Source organism: Brugia malayi (genome assembly GCF_000002995.4).
Source record: "Brugia malayi strain FR3 genome assembly, contig: Bm_v4_ChrX_scaffold_001, whole genome shotgun sequence".
NCBI lineage: Eukaryota > Metazoa > Nematoda > Chromadorea > Rhabditida > Onchocercidae > Brugia > Brugia malayi.
In genome coordinates, this window is record NW_025062479.1 from 12,247,260 (window position 1) to 12,266,420 (window position 19,161).

Below are 19,161 nucleotides of genomic sequence, written 5' to 3' on the forward strand. Positions count from 1 at the left end.
TAATTATCAAAGGCATCGACACAAGCTATAAAACAGGTGCACTATGTGAAGAAACAACTAAATCAAAGCACAATCCTGAAATAAAGCAAAGAGGAAATAGAACAGTAAAATGAGCTATAATGACACAGACTCGTTAATAATAATGGATGAGTCAGAAGCAATATGACAAACACCGTAATTCTAAACATGATCGCTATAAGTGGACAGTGAGTAAATTTTACACATCAACATCATCGAAATCATCTTCTTGAGCAAGAGGAGGAGCTCTTGTATAATCTTCACGGACAGTACAGAGCACATCTTCTGGATCTAGTCCTTCCACTTCCTTGCAAATGTCATCGGCCTACAAGTCACTGTCATAAACTAAAAACTAACTAGGACGAGCTTTTGATGAATTAAATCAGAACAAAATATCCGCATGCAATGTCATTTAACCGGTGATAACGGCAACAAATGAATCAGAAGCTCACATCTATGCTCTGCATGGTTCTTCCACTTCCTAACCTCTTACGAGGATAGATTTCAGGTGGACTTTTTGATGGACGTCGAAAACGTCGCACACGGCACATATCAAATGTGAATGAATTGTCCTGAAAAAAAAAGAACGAATATTTCGACCATTCAGAATAGGTACTTCCCACCTAACAAATTGAGTATCGCCAACCTCAATGTCACCGAAATTCTCATCATCTGTGTCCGAATTTTCATCAAAGTATCCATCAACTCCATTAGCGATCTGCTCAAACTCAAAATATTGCCCACTTGTCGTTATTTTCGGAATTTCTGGTAACTCACTATAACAAAAAGCTATTTCTAAAGTTTCACATAAAAATATTTATTGGCTTAATAAAAACATTACATTGATGCCTGAAAAACTTATTTATGACTCGTTAATTCAGTTAACTTCATACTAAAAGTATGGATAAAGCAATGCCTTTGCAATAATGCATCATTTCTAAAAAATAAATATTGCAAGTGTTATTCAAAGTGCCACTGTTGCGCTCCTTACGCGAACGTTTCTTGATAAAATGACTAGAAAATTTTTCGAAAGAAAAAAAAAAATGCAAATTTCATTTCCAGTGTAGCTGAACTACGCAGTGAATAAGCAGATTCACCAGATCATATACTATTTCATTCGTATTTCGAAGCAACGGTACTTTATACTGTTATCAATACGACATCAAAGTAGTAGATAAATTCGAAATCTCTGGAAACTGTAGAACACGAACCAATCAGCATAAGATAAAAGTGGTTCACGTTGAGGTTTTACCATACAGTCATCGAATCCGTTAGCGTTAGAATTAACATCCATATGAGGAAATCTCACTCTTTCATCACTTTCAGCACCTTAAAACAATTATGCTAACTGACTGAACAAAAAATCCATTCGAGGCGACAAATAAGTTTCATTTCCAGAATTCCTTGTCCTAATTACAAATAGTAGATAAAGATATCGAACTTTGAAAAACAAACTGAAATCAATGAAAAATCACCACTTTCTTTTTCTAGCTCTATAAAAAATGAACAGAACAGGTAAGTATGCTTCGAAATAGTGAGAAATCAAAAAAAAAAGAAAAAAAAAATGGAAAAATGTTAGAAAGGATAGCAGTATTATGGAACATTTCATAAAAACTCTGAGTTAATCAAATATTACGAAACAGCTAACTTTGTAATCCTAAAAACATCAATATAAGCAAAATATTAATAAAGATCCATAACGGAAGAGGTCAAATAGCATAAGTAAAAATACATCAATAACTACGACATCAAAAACAATACACACCATATTTATATTAAAGCAAAGAAACAGTGCAGACTATTCATCAATATTATCACATTTTCCTTCGAAAAAGACCTTGTTTTGGTAAAGATCAGTTATGACCTCGTATTACCGGCTTATTGATGGTCGAAACTGATATTATGTGATGGACTTGACTTCATAGGACCATAAATTTAAATGACATTAGAGTGTTAAAGCGAATTTTCATGATAGACTCAGTTTCATTTATATTCCTTCGGAACATCAAGAAGTGATGTTAAACATGTTTTTTTTTTGAATGCTATCTATTCTCCTACGATTCTGAATTATTCCTGCGCCTCCCCGAATATCTGGATTTGTTCATACTTGCGATCTAATATAACATCGAGTCCTAAAGTACTTTCCTTATTACAGATACAGATATCAACTCACCACCAATAAATATTTTAAAGGGTAAAGGGAATATTGAACCTCGTTTTATCCGGTCCATTGTAGCTCGGTAATAAATACGATCCTCCATATAAATTATAACAATACTCTCTTTCTCTCTCCCTCCTTTCACTCAGTTTTTAAAAGGTATCTACACACGACAATTTCTCAGAATTCTTTCGTTCCTTCACAGCGATAATGAAATGTACGAAAACAAAGCTTTGCCAATGCATATGAGCTGCAAAGATCATTTCCACTCGCATCAATATAGCAGCATGCTGAAAGAAGTCAAACTTAATGAGAGTGATAACGATAATTTCTAGAAAGCGGTGAATATCAGTGCAGGAGTATTTTTCTTTTAATGTACGCCTATTGTGGACAAATTAAAGGACTGGAAATATGAATACATAGATGACAGAAAAGAGGGAGACAATAGAACGGCACCAAACTGCTTAAAAACAGCTATAAATAATATAGACAAAACAAAAATTTTCACTGTTCTAAGAGCTTTTTGTAGGAATATGCTCAGAATACGGATAAATCGCCCACAGTACCTTCCAGCTCACACTAATACATTAAGCTGAAGAAAAAATCTGCAAAAAGAACCAACAGATTATTTGATCCAGTCAGCATACCATATAGCATAATCATACGGCAATAAATTCGATACAAGAATTTCATTTTTTGATCCTGTTTTTACAATACCTAAAGTAATATAGATATTCTATAACTAGATACTGCTTACAAGATTACAAAAAAAAAAAAAAACCTATTTCTAAGCTGGCTCAACCTGAACTGATCCCTTTTTCAAATTATGCACCTCATTAGTTATGGAAATAAAGAAAATTTTTCATATAATGCAAATTCAGAATAAAACTGACATTTCAAATTTTCAGTAATGTTATTTAAAATGATGCAAAACGAAAGAACTGGAGAAACATAAGCAGTGACAAACCTGTGTTACCAACATACACCTGAGCATAATTCAGAAAAGCCACATAATCAGTGCGGCGAAATAGATGAATTGCTGTTTTTACAAGTTACTTCAAAATCCTTTAAACCATACCTGGAAATTATAACAACGCGGAATAATTTGTATCTTGTTCATTAGGAACGATAAAATATACCATCAAGTAAACAATAATCAGAACTTCTGCAGAGAAATTCTAGGAATTCCGACCCAAGATATTTTGTGAGTTGCATAAACTTGCAGTTAAACCTTGTATAATACAACGATAGTAAAAAACAAACACTGTCGTGTTAACTTTTAACTTCTATTTTTACCCAAATGATCTCATGACTCCTCTCAGCATACTCCTGTACTTATTCCGCAAATCGCTGTCGTAAAAAATTTGTTTTGCTATCTTAAAAAACAAATATGTTTTGAAAATCTGCTCCAAATGCAACCAATTTCAAAGCCGAAAGTAACAAATCATATGGGAATCGATGATTAACAAATGAAATAATAAGTGTATCGAGAGAAAGGACAGCCTATGAACTAAAAATATGGAGAAATTACCAAAGTATCAAGCCTGAATCACTAGGTAACAAGGGATACTTAATCGATTATACCTGTTCGTACCTATTCACATCCGTGATATCTTTATTCTCGCCTTGCAGCATATAAACTATAAATGAAATAAGGGAGTGAATTCCATGGGAAGTTGTGCACAATGACATAATGAATGTATAATGCAGAAAGAGTAAGGGGAAGGACGAGCCTAGTAATCATGAAGACTTTCTACAAAGTAAGTTCATTATTTGTGATTATACGTGGAAGGCAGAAAAAGAAAAAAGGAAAAAAAGAGAGATGAATAAATATTCCATAAATGCTATGTTGGTTTAATTAGAGAAGTGCAAACACAAAAGAAATAAAAGGTTAGAAAGATGTGAAGATGGAGAGCGAATACAGCACCCTTTTCGCAAACAGTGCGAATGAAGAACATTGAAGCATCTTCCTTAGGGAAGAGGAAGGAACTAAATTGTTTACACCCACAGCAAACCAGACATTATCAGAGAACAGAAGATGTAGGCAGTGTGAAGCGTTGCATAATGACAACATATCCCTTTCCATTCCCACGCGAAGATATCAGTGCTACATTTTTCGAAATAAACAAAATTTACTAGTAAGTGGGAAGGTGAAGTCATCTGGTCATCCCAGTTGAGCACTTCGTTGACGAATGTGACAAGGTTATAGGGAAGGAAGGCATGTGAGAGAGAGACAGAGAAGCAGCATTCTACGATCACTGCCCACTTTTGTTTTGAAATTTCTGATAAACGTAAGCTATGGGTTTGAAGTCATGATAAACATTCAGCAACTCTGTGTTCTAATAAAATGCTTCCCGGTGAAAATGTTACTGTCAAATGCATATTTTTACGTCTTATGCATGCTCTGAAAAAGGCTTATCAACAGTGAGAGTCGTCCCTTCAGTGTATCCATCCATTCGTTAGTTGGGAATTTTATAAGACGTCAAGACAACAAAAGAGAGGAGTCTTTTATGAGGTTACTTAAAGAATGCTCGCAACTGCTGCTGATTTACCGAAATGATCTCTGTGTAAATGGAGAATCGTAGGGCAGATTGATCTCACACCGCCCCTCTTAAGCATTATCCCAGATTAGGAAACTAACAAAATAGAACGAAGATTCTATTTCATTATTCCATGCACGAGTAAACAAGCATTAACCCGCATTAAACACTTTAGTTTTTTCAAGATAAACTTGATAGACATTTCCTACGGTATTTCTACGGTATCAGATATATCCTCTATGTGAATGCTTTGAAAGGAAGTATTAAAATAAAGTTGAAACCACCGTGAAGTACGTGATTAGAAGTTCCTAATTACATGGAAGAGTGAGGTGGAAGCGACGCCGTTCATCTTTTCACCGACGTCTTGCATATTCTCACTGTTTTCATGCTCTTCCTAATATCTGAATACGTATACGCTGCATGCCATTGGCATATTGCAATGATGCTGGACAATACATTCTATGCAAGACGACGAGAGCCAAATCGATTACGCTTTTGCTCTGCGATAAATAAGAACAAATGGATGTATGCGGCAGATAATAATTCTTCATCATTTTGCTGCACACGAAGCCTAAGGAAAAAAAACTCTCTATACTTTCTAAAGCAACGTAGTGAAACTGCAGTGCTGCAGCTGCAATTCAAAGAAATATTTGGGGACTCAAAAATGCACTGTTGTTAGAGAAGGAGGAAGAGTGGAGAAAGAGAGTGACATGATGAGAGGAAAGAATAGGGAGTGTTGCGGTCGGCGGCTGTTGGGTTGCATCAAACTGGGGATGATACGAATGGAGTTGCAGTAATTGCAGTGTGACTTCATGGAGATCGAGAATATCGTCGCCAACACTGTCTATATCAAGGCTCGAGAAAGTAAGCTATCTCCTCTTTCTGTTTTTCAATTCCATCCTGAATCACTTCCACAGTTCCTCCTTTTTCCATCACTTGCAGCGTATGCCTGTGTGGGACTCTGTGGCGTGCCGAATCCATATTCATATGGCGTCCATCGGCCAGAAATTCCTTTTCCATAGTCGATGAGAGAAATTGTTGGATGACCTAGTTTGCAGGAAGGTGTATGCCTCAGTGCATCTGTGACAAATTTTACGTGGTGAGAGTTTCATGCAAGGATGACTTCCATTAAGTTTTTCCAAAATTTCTTCAGATCAAGAATTTCCACAACTGTGCTTCTATTAAGCTGTCCTTCTTTTTTTTCTTTTAAGTTTACCGTCTTCTTGTGTTATTCACTTCAATAATTTATACTTGATTATTTCGTCTACCATTGTCGTACTAGATTTGATCGATTTACTTCTTCTAATTTTTCAAGCATTTTCACTTGTTGATAAAACATGCTTCTCTTAATGATGCTTCTCAAATCGCTTTATCCGTACCCAAGAATTGATTCGTAAAAACGATGTATTCTACTGAATTTGAAAGGGTTGCTTTTTACATCTCATTTCGCTTTGCTGATAGGAACCTGCCAGCTATCCGGTCTGCACTGATCAGGAAGTCGAACTGACTTAGCATTGTCGTTGTTGTTCACAATTATTTCCCATAATCACTTATACTATGTGATCCTGGACCTTTGTCGTGTTGTCTAATTGAGGCGTGATGATTTTATCAGGATGCTTCAGCAGTTACAGAAACATTTATTTAGTTCTTTGTGTAGAAATTATATTAAAGAGAAACTATTACATTACCCCCAAATTGAATACTTTTAATCCTCAAGAGCAATTTTCTTCCTCTCTTCGTCTTATTTGTATTTAGGTTGGCGCAAAATTAGTTATAACTTTTACATTTTTTGAAACTTGAATTTGCTTTCTGATATCAGTATACCTCCTCAGACAAACGTGGTTACATTACACTAGTTTAATGCGCATTAGCCCGCTTAATGTTCCCTTATAACGATTACGGTATTCTTTTTACGTTTTTTTTTGTACTGCGGGAATGATGCTCGGTTTCAAAAGTTAAGGCAGTTCGCAACATCAACCATACACTTGTTCCTGGAATTCTGAAGTTGAGAATAACGAAATGAAGGCAATCATCAGAGTTAATTTTGTTATTGCTACAAAAAAGTTGTCATATAACTCAGCGTGGGCGATTCTACAGTTAGTAAGAATAAAATGCAAATTTGAAAAGCGAGGAAGTTCGGTAAGTTATGCTTTATGAGTCTGAAAGTCGTTATTTTGACTTTTCATCGTCAAAAAGGTTTTGTTCTTCCCTCTGCAGTACTCATACTTTATCTCTCAGTCTTTATTTCATGAATTGGACGAATAAAGACACAAATTTGCACTGAATGTTTACCTAAACTCATACTAGTCGATTATTATCAGTCTTTTCAACAACTTTTACTGGGAAATTATTTCCATGCAAAGCAGAATGTCAGAAAATTTTCGTCGAATTCGACACATAAATTTCTAAGCCACAGGAATTAGTAAAAGTATGGTCATTACTTTGATTAACAAATGTATACTTGAGTTTAGTTACACTGATAAATTCACGATTCAAAGTTGCAGTTTGGTTTTGCATCAACTCAGTGCAAATATACCACGAAGATATGTGGCTTATTCACTGAGTGACCTGAATCGGGAGTCGTGCCCAGAAAAAAAAGGATCTGAAATTACTCATGTGCACAGTTTTGATTCTGAAAATGCTCGGAAAATTCATAGTTGTATAGGAATGGTTTCATTTGGTCTTTTTACAGGGTCAAACACATGCAGTGCTTTTTAGTACTTTTCAAACTAATCGCGAGTACTCGAGGCCTGAAATTTTACAGTCATGAGTTAGTGTATATAATATTTGCTTCCAAGAGCGCCAGATCTTTCGTTTTTGTCATGTTTAGTTAAGTGGCGAAGCCACAATTAGGTTTGATTAGATGTTAGACTTATGTCAATATTAACATCTGTTATCAATGAATAGGTTTTTATAACACTTAGTAATAAGGGAAACGATTGGTTTGGAAGAATAAAAAAATTTGGTCTCAAGTATTATTTGTTAGTCTTTATTTGTTTGTCATTTTCTTCCCCCAGAATCATCTTGGATAGGGTGACTTCTTTCCCCTCTGTTTGCCAAGCGCGTTCCCCTTCGTTAGGTAGTAGGTATGGAACAGTGGGAATCTCGTTAATCCATTCATGCGCGTCACGAATTAGATGACAAGGCACTTGGGCTACCTTAAGAGTCATAGTTACTCCCGTCGTTTATCCGTGCTTGGTGTAAATGAAAATTTTGATTAAATTGGAATTCAAGATGAAATATTCAAGTCTGATTAGGTAAGCGACGGTAACTATGCTACATGTTCAGTCCAAAGAGTTTGGTTTATCACATGTGCAGGTAAAACAGTAGGTCGTTTTTAAGTTCATTAATTTGATGAAGATGGTTTTTTTTTTTCTGTTTTTATCATTTATGTAAAAAGTGATGTTTTCTGATCATATATGCTTGGCTTACGAATAACTGAAAAGATGTTGCGATAATTCACTTCTACATGGTCTTATATCTTAAATGTGTGTGGGAATCGTCTAACTTCTAGTTTCTACTAGAATAGCTGCGATTTACGTTGCTGGACTTAATGTATATTTACAGAAAAAGATTTCATAAGTGTGCCTCTTACCAGGGAGACTTGCAAAGACACTAGGCAAATGTAAATGAATGCTTTGAAAATCAAAATCAACCATTTATTCCTGCGAAATGCTGTAAATTAATAGTATGATAGTTTGGGAGTGTTCTTGTCTGGTGGTAACACTGTAACTGAAGAATTGATTTGGTCGAGAACAGATTAAAATTGATTTCTTATATTAAATTGCAAACTTTAAGTCCTTTTCGCATTCATATAATGCTTATCTATATGTGGCAAATTCTGGTAATGCATTTCTGTAATAGATACCATGCACTTTATATTTGCACTTCGATTTACTCTTTAGAAAGAATCTATTAACAATACTGCTTTCAAGTACCTTATTGGGTTCATTATCATAAAATATCATTTCATTCGCTCGGTTTTCCTGTTTGCAGCACATTATACCATATATTTTTTATTCTTCGAACTTTTTTAAATCTAATAAGCGACTGATCACACCACAATGTGGGAATGAAGCTGATAAGAAATGGAGTCATTTTCAACCACATAAAAATCCAGAAACTTTTATACAAAAAATTTATCTGATATCGATTATTGATTACCATTGAAAAAGCGATTAAGTCATTAAGACAAAAATTAAAGCAGTTCATGGTAAATGTTCATCATTGTTCTGTTTTTCCTTTTCTAGGTGGCGGTCAAAAGAAAGGGAAGAGTAAAAAGTGGAAGAATTATTTGCAATTCCCGCACTACACAGAATGTTTATATCTCAGGTCGGAGATTGATGTCAGGTAATTATATCACTTGTTTAATGCATACACTTTCCCGGCACTATTTTGTTGTGAATTTTTCGATTCATACTTTTGCATTAAGATTTTTATAAGTTACGGGACATAAAGAAGTGTTAACATGGGCTGGTGAAATAATATGTTTGGATCTACATCATTTTGTTTGAAATGTTATTAGTAAGTTAACAAGCATTGTTATTCTTGCAATCGCTGCAGCAACTAGTGTTTGTAAAAATGATAGTCTGCGGCAACAAGATTCAAACCATCCGTTCATCATGATATCTATTTTTCAAGAAACAGTGCTTTGCTTTTCTTATTATCAGTGGCAGTAGTGCTAGTTTTTAGTTTTCTTTACCTAGATGTAGTAATGTTTTGACTTTGAAATTGCAGTTAAAAATTTCGTTCAGTTATTTGGACTACTTTGTTCTAGTGCCAAATAACATTCACATTAGAATTAAATATTCCGTTACGCTTCTATATTTATTAGTTTAGGGTCTTTTTTATGTTTGGTTTCCTTAGTGGGATTTCTTTGCAATTCACAAATAGGTGAAATTAGAAAGAACTTTTTTTTGTGGTATTTTAAATTTCCTCGTAGTAGTTTCTAGGATATAGTTTGTCTGTGGGTACATTATAGTACTATATACAACATGCTTCAAAGAAAAGGGAAATAATATATTCCGGTGTCCCATCTTTAGCATTACAACTGCAGTTGAGTTATATTCGATGTCGAATTCAAATTAAACAAATTTTTTTGATTTTTTTCTGAAATACCCGTTTGTTGCACTTCAGTTTTATTTCGTTTTTTATCTGTGTTAAAATTTAAGAGAGATACAAAACTTCCATCATTTCGTTAGCTTCAGATCTTGATGATAAGTTTTATGATATCGAATATCTATCCTTTGTCCAGAAACCTTATGATGCTTAATTTCTCCTTAGGAGAACATCTAACAGCTCTAACAGCTAACGTCTTTATGTTTGAATCAAAACAGTTTATAATGAGTGCAGCTTTTGTTAAAGAGTATACCGATATTTCTAATCAATTGTTTCAGCTTTCTGGAATTACTTATCGACATACATACAAAAAAGATTACTAATTTACTTTTTTTTTTTTTTTGTTTTATATTCATTCGAAAGAAAACTTTCACAGGTACTGGAAAAAAAATTCAGGGTGAGGACCAGAAAACTTTCAAATCTTCGGTTGATGTATTTTGTCTGCCATGTGATCAACGTGCTTTACAATACTGCCAGTCATTTGCAGCTATAGTTATGTGGTCGAAAAACAACCAATCGGTAAATTGCTTTTTGAGCAGTTCTGCAATACAGATGAACGGTATGCAAGGGCGTGGACGTTCTTATGTAAAGTTGAAGAATACGAAACATCTGATGATGATGGCGAAAGTCGCCGGTCATTGGCCAAATCAATAGCTTCGCTTTTATCAGTAGATAATGACGCTCCCTGTGTATGTATCTCTTATTATATTCTTATGCTGTATTTGTTTAAGTTTTATCTTTGTTTGATTGTTTTGTTTTGTAACTTTCATGTTATTTTTCACCTTCACTTTTCTTCATAAATTTCTCTGAATTATGTTACGAATATTTAAAATGAAAAGCAGGATTGGAGAGATCTGAAATTCTTATGCTAGGATATCAAGATTTCAAAGTTACTGTTGCTAATTTGAATGACCGTTTTTTCTTTGAGTTTTTAATCTGAATGGGTCATTTTATTGTGGTGATAATATTTTAAATTGTCCATGTGACATTTTCTCTTTTTTATAGACGTCAAGTGATTCGTTATGGTGCAGCTTCTTATCGGAAGATTTTATAGAAAAATTCACTTCCATTGCCAGTGATGCGTCGCATGAATCTGAACCGTCTAGTGGCATATTTTTCGAAGCTTACAAGTTAGTTTTATTTTGCTTAAGAAGGGCAAAGTAATTGAAGCTATTTATCATATTTGTTGTTCTAAGAACTATAAAATTTCAAGTTGCAGTTTATATTTTTGTTTTCTACATATCATCCTATATTTAAATTCTTTCAAATAAGTTTTTGCTTTCCTAGTTGTGCTCAAGCTTTGTTTTTGTCAACTTTTCGTGGTTTAGGTGCTTTCTGGGTACAAAACCTATGGTTAGCTATGATTTTGAAGTAGTCTGCAGACTCATTTCCTTGTTTAAAGTCGTCAGTTAAAGTATCCATCCATCGATTTCCGTGTTCTCTCTGAATTCAGTTATGATCATTGAATATTATTCTCCCTACTGAGTTTTGTATGAAAACAAAATGGTATATTTCAGAAGTGTACAGTCATTCCTTGCTGATCGTTCGTTTCAAAAATTTTTGGAAACACATTATTTTCACCGCTATTTGCAGTGGAAATGGTTGGAAAAAAGGCCTGTGGATAAGCACACATTTCGTCTATACCGGGTACTTGGAAAAGGAGGCTTCGGAGAAGTTTGCGCTTGTCAAGTATAGTTTTCATATATTCGTTTTTTTTTTTCAGTCACTATTCCTCCGATCAGAAATCTTTTCGATCAGTATATTTTGCACTTTTTTGAACGAGTATCATCTGCTGAAGTACAATTGCCGATTTTCTTTTTTTTTTTTTTTTTTTTTGAGCTGACATGTTTTTCCGTAAATACATTACTTTTGGCTTCACTTTTGGATGGTTCGGCACTGTTTGACTTTCCTATACTCCTTTCGGTCTTTCAGTTGCTAGTGTTTTTGGCTTTTGCATATTTCTTCAAAATCATGAACTTTCTTTGGTATTAAAATATACTAAGCTGTTTTGTCATAGGATTTCATATGGATGCTTCATGACAGAGGGTTGCAGGTTTCTACCTTAAAAAATGTTAACCGAAGTCAGCATAGTATTAAGAGAAAAATGAGAAAACTGCATTTTGAAAAGTTTTAATAAAGAGAGTTGTTGATATAGCTGCTTTATTAAGGCAAAATTGCATTTAAGCAAGAAACTAAAAACAACACGCTGCTAATTTAAAAACATGTTTGTGTAGTAACAAATGCAAAAAACTGATTTAAGAAAAGTCACTGTAAAGTCTTATCCTAACAGCTTGAAAAGTCGTTGCGAAATCGTTTCATGAAATTTTTCTTCGATTAGAATGTTTTTTATGCACTTTATTCTTTACTAGCAACATCTTCAGAAGCATTTTCTTTCTAATTGAAATTAAGTAACCTACTTTATCCGTGGAGTTATTTGTTGCAACAGGTTGTAATTTTATTGGCAAAATAAGTTTAATTGGTTGGGTTTTTCAAATAACTGCGGAAGGTAAAACTCAATGATTTGAAGGGTATAATATTTAGACATTTCCTTTCATCTCGAGAAATCATGATTTTTTCAGGTGAGAGCTTCTGGGAAAATGTACGCTTTGAAAAAATTGGAAAAGAAGAGGGTGAAAAAGAGACATGCGGAGACTCTCAGTCTAAATGAAAAGCAAATCCTGCAGAAAATCAATTCTCCGTTTGTGGTTCGTCGTTTTCAGCGATGCGTACTTTCTTGAAAAAGTGAACTTTGCTCAGTTTCTTCAAGTTTCAAACTTGGAAAAGAAGAGGGTGAAAAAGAGACATGCGGAGACTCTCAGTCTAAATGAAAAGCAAATCCTGCAGAAAATCAATTCTCCGTTTGTGGTTCGTCGTTTTCAGCGATGCCTTCTTTGTTGTAAGAGTGAACTTTGCTCAATTTCTTCAAGTTTCAAAGTTTCTTCGAGGATACAAATTACTGTTCATGTTCAGTTTTTCATGTGATTTGTATGCATATTTTTGTGTTGTTTTTCTTACTATTTTATCCAGGAGAACTGGAAAAGAAGCAGTTAAAAGTCATCTAAATGAGAAGCGATGGGTTAGACGAAGATTCATATATCTGAACAGAATCATTATTAAGAGTATTATTTAGGATTTAAAAACTAGCTTGTAAATTTTCGAATTTTTTCTGGCAATCTTATTAATTGATTAATTGCCTAAGCAAGAGAGTTTGATTGCAAAGGATGAATTGGGTGTTGTTGGGATGAGCTGTTTCCATAGATATTGATATGCAGCCACACTACCGAGATACGCATTCATTGAAGGACTGGATAGTGTGGTAGTTACGGATCATGAATAAATTTTGTTACAGGGTATAATTTGAGTGTTACCTTTCAGGTTAGTCTTGCATACGCATATGAAACAAAGGATTCTCTATGCTTAGTTTTAACGCTTATGAATGGAGGTTCGTTTTGGCTTGCAGTTATTTGCATCGCATTAAATTTATCTTATCATTCTTCGAAGCAAAAAATAAGAGTAGAATAAAGTATTGGTTCTTAGTCGATTTAGTTTTTTTTTTTTTTTTTTTTCAGGTGATTTGAAATTTCACTTGTACAACTTAATACCTGGTGGATTTGATGAAAAACGTGTGCAGTTTTATGCTGCTGAAATTACTCTCGGCTTGCAGCATTTACACAAGGAGCATATCATTTACAGGGATCTAAAACCAGAAAATATCCTTCTCGACGATTATGGTTGTTTTAATTCCCTGTTTTGTCTTGAGTGGGGAATATTGATTTTTTCGTTTAAAAATGAAGTAAGCAGAAGTGGAAAATTCGAACCATCAAATTAGAGGTCATTTAGTAATATTGTAAACTGATTAGGCGTAAGCTGGCTGGAAGCGAGCTATTGTTGTCTTTTAATATTCATTCCCTAAGTTGCTCATGCTTTCTTTGAGGGAATGATATTTCAGTTATGTTTTAGGACATGTTCGAATATCTGACCTAGGACTTGCAGTTGAGCTAAGAGATAATGAACCTATAAAAGGACGTGTTGGCACGGTTGGTTATATGGGTGAGTCTGTTTTGAAATTATTTTATTGCAATTTGATATATCATTATAAGGTACAATTGTATGAAAGCTTGTACTCTTCAAAATCTTAAATTGAAAAGGGACAATCATTTTGAAACTGCATTCATATGCATATTGTTTTATGTGTCTGACAATATTTATTGCAATTTTGTTAATTGCAGTTATAAAAGTAACACTCATTATCTGATGTGATGATAACTTGACATGGCTGACAGGTCATTCTTTCAGTTTCAGATTTGTTTTCGCAGCGTTACTTTTTTTGCATATTTCAGCGCCAGAAGTTATCAAAAATGAACGTTATTCATATAGTGTCGATTGGTGGGGATTGGGTTGTCTAATATATGAAATGATCGAAGGAAAGGTCGATATTGCTGTTGTTTGCTTCTATTCCAAAATAGCTGACATTTCATAGTGTTAGTTTTGGAATTATTTTCTGTGATAGTTATTATTTGAACCAATTATTTCAGGCACCTTTTCGGCAACGGAAAGAAAAAGTGAAACGTGAAGAAGTGGAACGGCGAGTTCATGAAGATCAGGAAAAGTATTCAGATAAATTTAGTGAATCTGTCAGGACTATATGCAGGTAACAATCGTCTCATTGTGTATAAATGGTAGCTGAAGTTTGATGGACGAATAGATGAAGTAAATTTAGATGTGCAGAATATGAATATATATATAGACCAAAAAAATTTTAATGGTAGAGTAACATTTTTTTCCAGAGGTCTTCTACACAAAGAACCAGGATTTCGGCTTGGATGTCGCAGAGTTGGTAAACCGGAAGAAGGTGCTGAAGAGTTGAAAAGCCATCCTTTTTTTTCACAGGGAGATATGAATACGGGTAGAGAAGCGGTACCTTGGAAGAAAATGGAAGCCGGGAAGGTACATAAAAGCAAATTTTTGAAGGAATTATTCAAACGAAAGATAAAATCAAATGAAAGAAGCGACGAATTTTAATACAACTTCACTCACTTTAAACCTTTTAAATTGAAGTTGAACATATGTATCTTTCGCTTCTCCATCCATAGATAAATGCATGAAATGGGCAGCTGGTCGTGACCTAATTTTGATACTGATGGTCAGATTATTTGGATAATTTATGAAGTCTTTTGCCATTGCCATTTGTATTTTACTTACCAACTTTTGCTCAACTGCTTCCTTATCTTCTTCCCTGTTAGATTCATTTCATTTGTCCTATCAGTATGGTCATCGTTGTGGCAAAAACCGTTAGTAACCTATGTGAAGTTCATGAATCATATAAGCATTTAGTTTGGCTTGGTCATCGATATTAGCTGCTATTATAATATCAAATTATGATGTATCCCAATGAAAAATGATAGTTTTTTTTTTTAAATAGAATATATACAAGTACCACAAATTGTCGATTGTTTAGATGATGTTATTTACAAATCACATGTAAATCTAACTTTTTATTTCATATTTTTAGTTAACACCACCGTTTTGTCCTGATCCTAGAGCAGTATATGCCAAAGATGTGCTTGATATCGAGCAATTCAGCACTGTTAAAGGTGTAAGATTAGACGCTACGGATAATCAGTTTTATGGGAAATTCAGCACCGGATCTGTTTCAATACCATGGCAGAAAGAGGTATAGTTGTTGTTTTTTTTCCTTTTTTTTTTTTTTTTTTTTTTTGGAATTCATTTTTTTATTTAGAGCAGTTGTGAGATATGTCAGAATTTCAAAAATTTGCTGCGACGTTAATAAAAGAAGCCTAGAGAGAACTCCCTTCTTATTTGACGAAGTATCGCTGTTGATAGTTGTGGTAAGTGATGCAAACTTTGAATTATGAAACTATTTTGCTTTTCACGATAAATTTGGCTCCATTTATAATCTATAAATGTTACACTGTTGTATAGTTTCTTCAAATTACACTGAGTTTAATCTTTAATATATATTATAGAAGCATTTGTTAGTTTTTTAGAGCAATCTACGATTACAGATACAATATATTGATAGACCTCTTGATATTTGTGATCTAGAACTTTTGAATTATTGTTTAATTTGACCTGCTTCTTGATGTATTTATAAGTTTTCTATTTCTTTAGTTTGCCAATTTTACCCCCCCCCCCCCCATAAACTTAGCTCTTAGCTTGGTTCATGCATCTATATAATATATATGCTACACATAAGTTCCATAAACTTCTAGATATGCTTTGTGATGTAATAGTGAACGTCTAAATACAGTTGTTTTCAATAGTCTTCAGTTGTCGAAAATCTGTCCAAAAAGTTTATGGAGAATTTGAATTGAATCTCTTTTCACAATTTGGTCATAACCATTCATTAAGTGATGTCCAACTAGCTAGGTTTCTGCTCTCGCTTTGTCGATTTTCGCTGACGAGGTCATACAGTAGGTAACCTGTGCTGCAGTCTCCTCACGGCCTCTTCAAAGTTGTCACAATAGCATTTTGCTTCCTAGTTGCGTTAGCCATTTCTTTCTCTGTTCTTTATTTTCACAGCAAAGTGTTAGGTCTGTGCAGAGCTCACTGTTAAGGTATGATTTATAGCTGCATATATTTTTTATAGATGATCGAAACAGAATGTTTCCGAGAACTCAACGTGATGGAACAAAATGGTGAATTAGTGTGGAATTTGCGTAATGACTCGATTAGGGGTGAAAATAGCAAAAGTGAATCTAATAACAAATTTGGATTTCTCGCACGACTGTTCAAGCGAAAAGTATGCATCTATTTCCCTTTTGTCTGTCATTTCCAGTCTTTTTTTTTCTTCAATCTTCTCGTTATTTCTGTGTACTGTATTTCAATTCTATTTTCGAACATTTTTAATTTTTATAAATTTTCCAAAGTTTTACCATTCAATCCAAATAATCAAAAGTAAACGATTAAAGCTAATGAAGTGCATCTTGCAGACCGAATTTTAATGTCATCACAGTGCCTTTCATCGTTGAATGTGCTCAGTGCTATTTTCTTGCTAGGAGTCGATTCTCATGATGGATCGTTGCAGCTTGGCCAATTTGATGTGTTTTTGTTTGAAAGCATATTACATAAAATTTGTTACCTTTTAGAAATTTAGTTCTAGCGGTTAACAGTGATCCAGTATGATCTGATCACAGTAGCTGCCGTAGACGTGTATTTCAGAGAGACAAGGGCAAAATTTTATAGTGTGGTGCAGTCTCAGCTTCCAAATCATTGCATCTAATCGTCATCAGCTTCAAATCTTCTATACCTGTTGTCTTTACTTTTGTGTATCGAAATGATTATATGCGTTTAATTAATCAATTTTGCTATGACTTTGTCCTTGTCGTCTAATGTATAGAGAACGGTTTTGCGCAGACTTGTTTTTAACTTAAGTATCGATATTTACTCGATGATGCTCTCAAACTTTTATGTACTTTATCTCTTTCGATTTCAGTGTGTACGAGAGTTCACATAGCTTGGGAAATGAATAGTTAATTCATCATTTTGTAAAATTTTTCATGAGAAAATTGAGAAACCGTGTTTTCCCACTTTCGAGGTTACACTTTAGGATCGGGTAGGTTTTCTTTTTACACCACAATATGCTTTGTATTGTAAAAAAAAAGAAAAGAAAAGGAAGTTGTGCAGCTTTAGAGTTACTTGAAAAAAGTGTCATGTCAGGTGATCTATTATGAAGAGTAAAAGTATATTTTGCTCACGCAAGAAATTATACCTAAAGTAAATCGAAGTCTGAAGCCATTTTATATGGAGGCTACATTTGAACACACCTCCCATAATATATGCATCTTTTTCATGTTTCATCGGGATCATTTGCTTTTTGCTTTCCATAGCAAAATTGGCAGTTTAATATGCCTTTCCAGTGCGGTGGTATAAAGCGATTCATCGAACAGATCATGTTTGCTGAGACGGTTGTTACCTACGTGTTTCCTCAAGTCTATTTGCTTTTGGAAGGAAATTTACTAGTATGAGGGTAATGAATTGGTTAAGAAATTAGGTTGGAAGAATAACGAGAAAAGTTGGTGCCAGTCGATAGTCTTTCCGGAAAGTTGAAGTATATGCCAATGGTTTTCACTGTAGTGATCTTTATTTATTTGAAAACATTTGTTATTGAAAGGAAGACTACTTGACAAGGGTTGCAAATGCCATCTGTATCCTTTCAAAGCAGTGCATAACTGAAGTTTATAGATGGTTCTGGAACATGTTATTTTACTGCTGCATTCTCGCCATTCTACAACCGTTATTTTTTTTTTTTTGGGTATGCGAGCGTATAAATATGTAATCCTGTGTGATGGTTGTTGCTATGTCAACATTTTTCTTCGTTTTGTAGGAAAGCTGAAATTATAAAATTGAGACGGAAGATACTCGTTGTCGTCATCAATTATTGCTAACTCCAGATATCTCTTGATATCTTTGCTTATAAAAAATAAGCAGATCTAATTGTTCGGTAGAACTTTAATTCAAAAATGGATAATTCGTAGCTTTATGAAAAAGTTATCTCTTCCGATGTTCCACTATATGCCACCGTTTTTTTTACTCAGGAACACCAGAGCGGTAAACGGGGGTAACTTTAGCAGTGATTTGTTATTCCACTGCATTATTAACTAAATGTTTTCCGAAAAACCATGTTAAGTTGTCCACTTTTTAAATTTGAAGTTCTTCTTATGGACCTTCCGAAAAAGGTGCATGAATTCAGTGGCAGTTTTTTGGAGTGATCAGACCACCTGACTAATAGCAAAACAGGAAACTCATGTTTGTTGTCATTAAGCGGTCACTACCTTCTATCTAGAAATGAATGCATAAGTACTGATTGAAACCTGAGATATTGATAATAAAGAAAAAAGAAAAAAGGATATATGCTACATACTACAAGAAATCCTTGAATAATGAACAGCTGCCAGGTTGAGCGGTATGAAATATTGTAAAACAAAAATATACCATTGCTTATGAAGATTACCTTCATGGTGTAATTCATATTTTTGCAAATTACATTTCTGGACTTGAATTATTATTCACCTTGGCTTTAGGTAGGCTTGATCCACGAAAGCACAAAATACGACCTAGTAACTCAATAATTTCATCCCTGGTTTTAAGATTTTCAAGACAAATGTTGGTAATGGAAGAATAATAGAACAATCTTCGGAATATTCATGCATCTAATTTGAGCAGGATGTGATGAAAGTAACAACGGATCGTATTATTTAGAGGACCTCATGCAGAAATTTTTCTACAACAGCAATTGCTTGACAAGTTTCTCAGCTATGGCATGTTTGAAACGTCGATAGGTAGTTGAAGAATATAACTCACTGT

The 19,161-nt window shown here is 34.2% G+C and overlaps 2 protein-coding genes across 7 annotated transcripts; one reads left to right on the plus strand and one right to left on the minus strand.

Moving 5' to 3' along the window:
- Window positions 1-217: 217 nt before the first annotated feature.
- Bm8565 (Uncharacterized protein) lies at window positions 218-2,279 on the minus strand (the record flags this gene model as incomplete). Of its 2 annotated transcripts, XM_043074578.1 has the most annotated exons (5): window positions 218-343; window positions 471-590; window positions 665-794; window positions 1,230-1,347; window positions 2,231-2,279. In XM_043074578.1, 5 exons carry the CDS (start codon window positions 2,277-2,279, stop codon window positions 218-220), a joined length of 543 nt encoding a protein of 180 aa, XP_042930512.1. The 2 variants fall into 2 exon arrangements, with proteins under 2 accessions (XP_042930512.1, XP_001897651.2); XM_001897616.2 differs by lacking the exon at window positions 2,231-2,279 and having other exon boundaries at window positions 1,230-1,312.
- Window positions 2,280-5,528: 3,249 nt separating this feature from the next.
- Bma-grk-1.2 (Uncharacterized protein) lies at window positions 5,529-16,799 on the plus strand (the record flags this gene model as incomplete). Of its 5 annotated transcripts, XM_043074579.1 has the most annotated exons (15): window positions 5,529-5,580; window positions 8,967-9,066; window positions 10,322-10,523; window positions 10,840-10,964; window positions 11,352-11,523; window positions 12,414-12,539; window positions 13,210-13,276; window positions 13,404-13,565; window positions 13,795-13,884; window positions 14,175-14,263; window positions 14,370-14,485; window positions 14,622-14,781; window positions 15,347-15,508; window positions 16,445-16,597; window positions 16,788-16,799. In XM_043074579.1, the coding sequence occupies 15 exons, from the start codon at window positions 5,529-5,531 to the stop codon at window positions 16,797-16,799; spliced, it is 1,788 nt and encodes a 595-aa protein (XP_042930513.1). The 5 variants fall into 5 exon arrangements, with proteins under 5 accessions (XP_042930513.1, XP_042930514.1, XP_042930515.1 ...); XM_043074580.1 differs by lacking the exons at window positions 5,529-5,580; window positions 8,967-9,066; window positions 10,322-10,523; window positions 10,840-10,964; window positions 11,352-11,523 and having other exon boundaries at window positions 12,432-12,539; XM_043074581.1 differs by lacking the exons at window positions 5,529-5,580; window positions 8,967-9,066; window positions 10,322-10,523; window positions 10,840-10,964; window positions 11,352-11,523 and having other exon boundaries at window positions 12,499-12,699.
- Window positions 16,800-19,161: the final 2,362 nt, after the last annotated feature.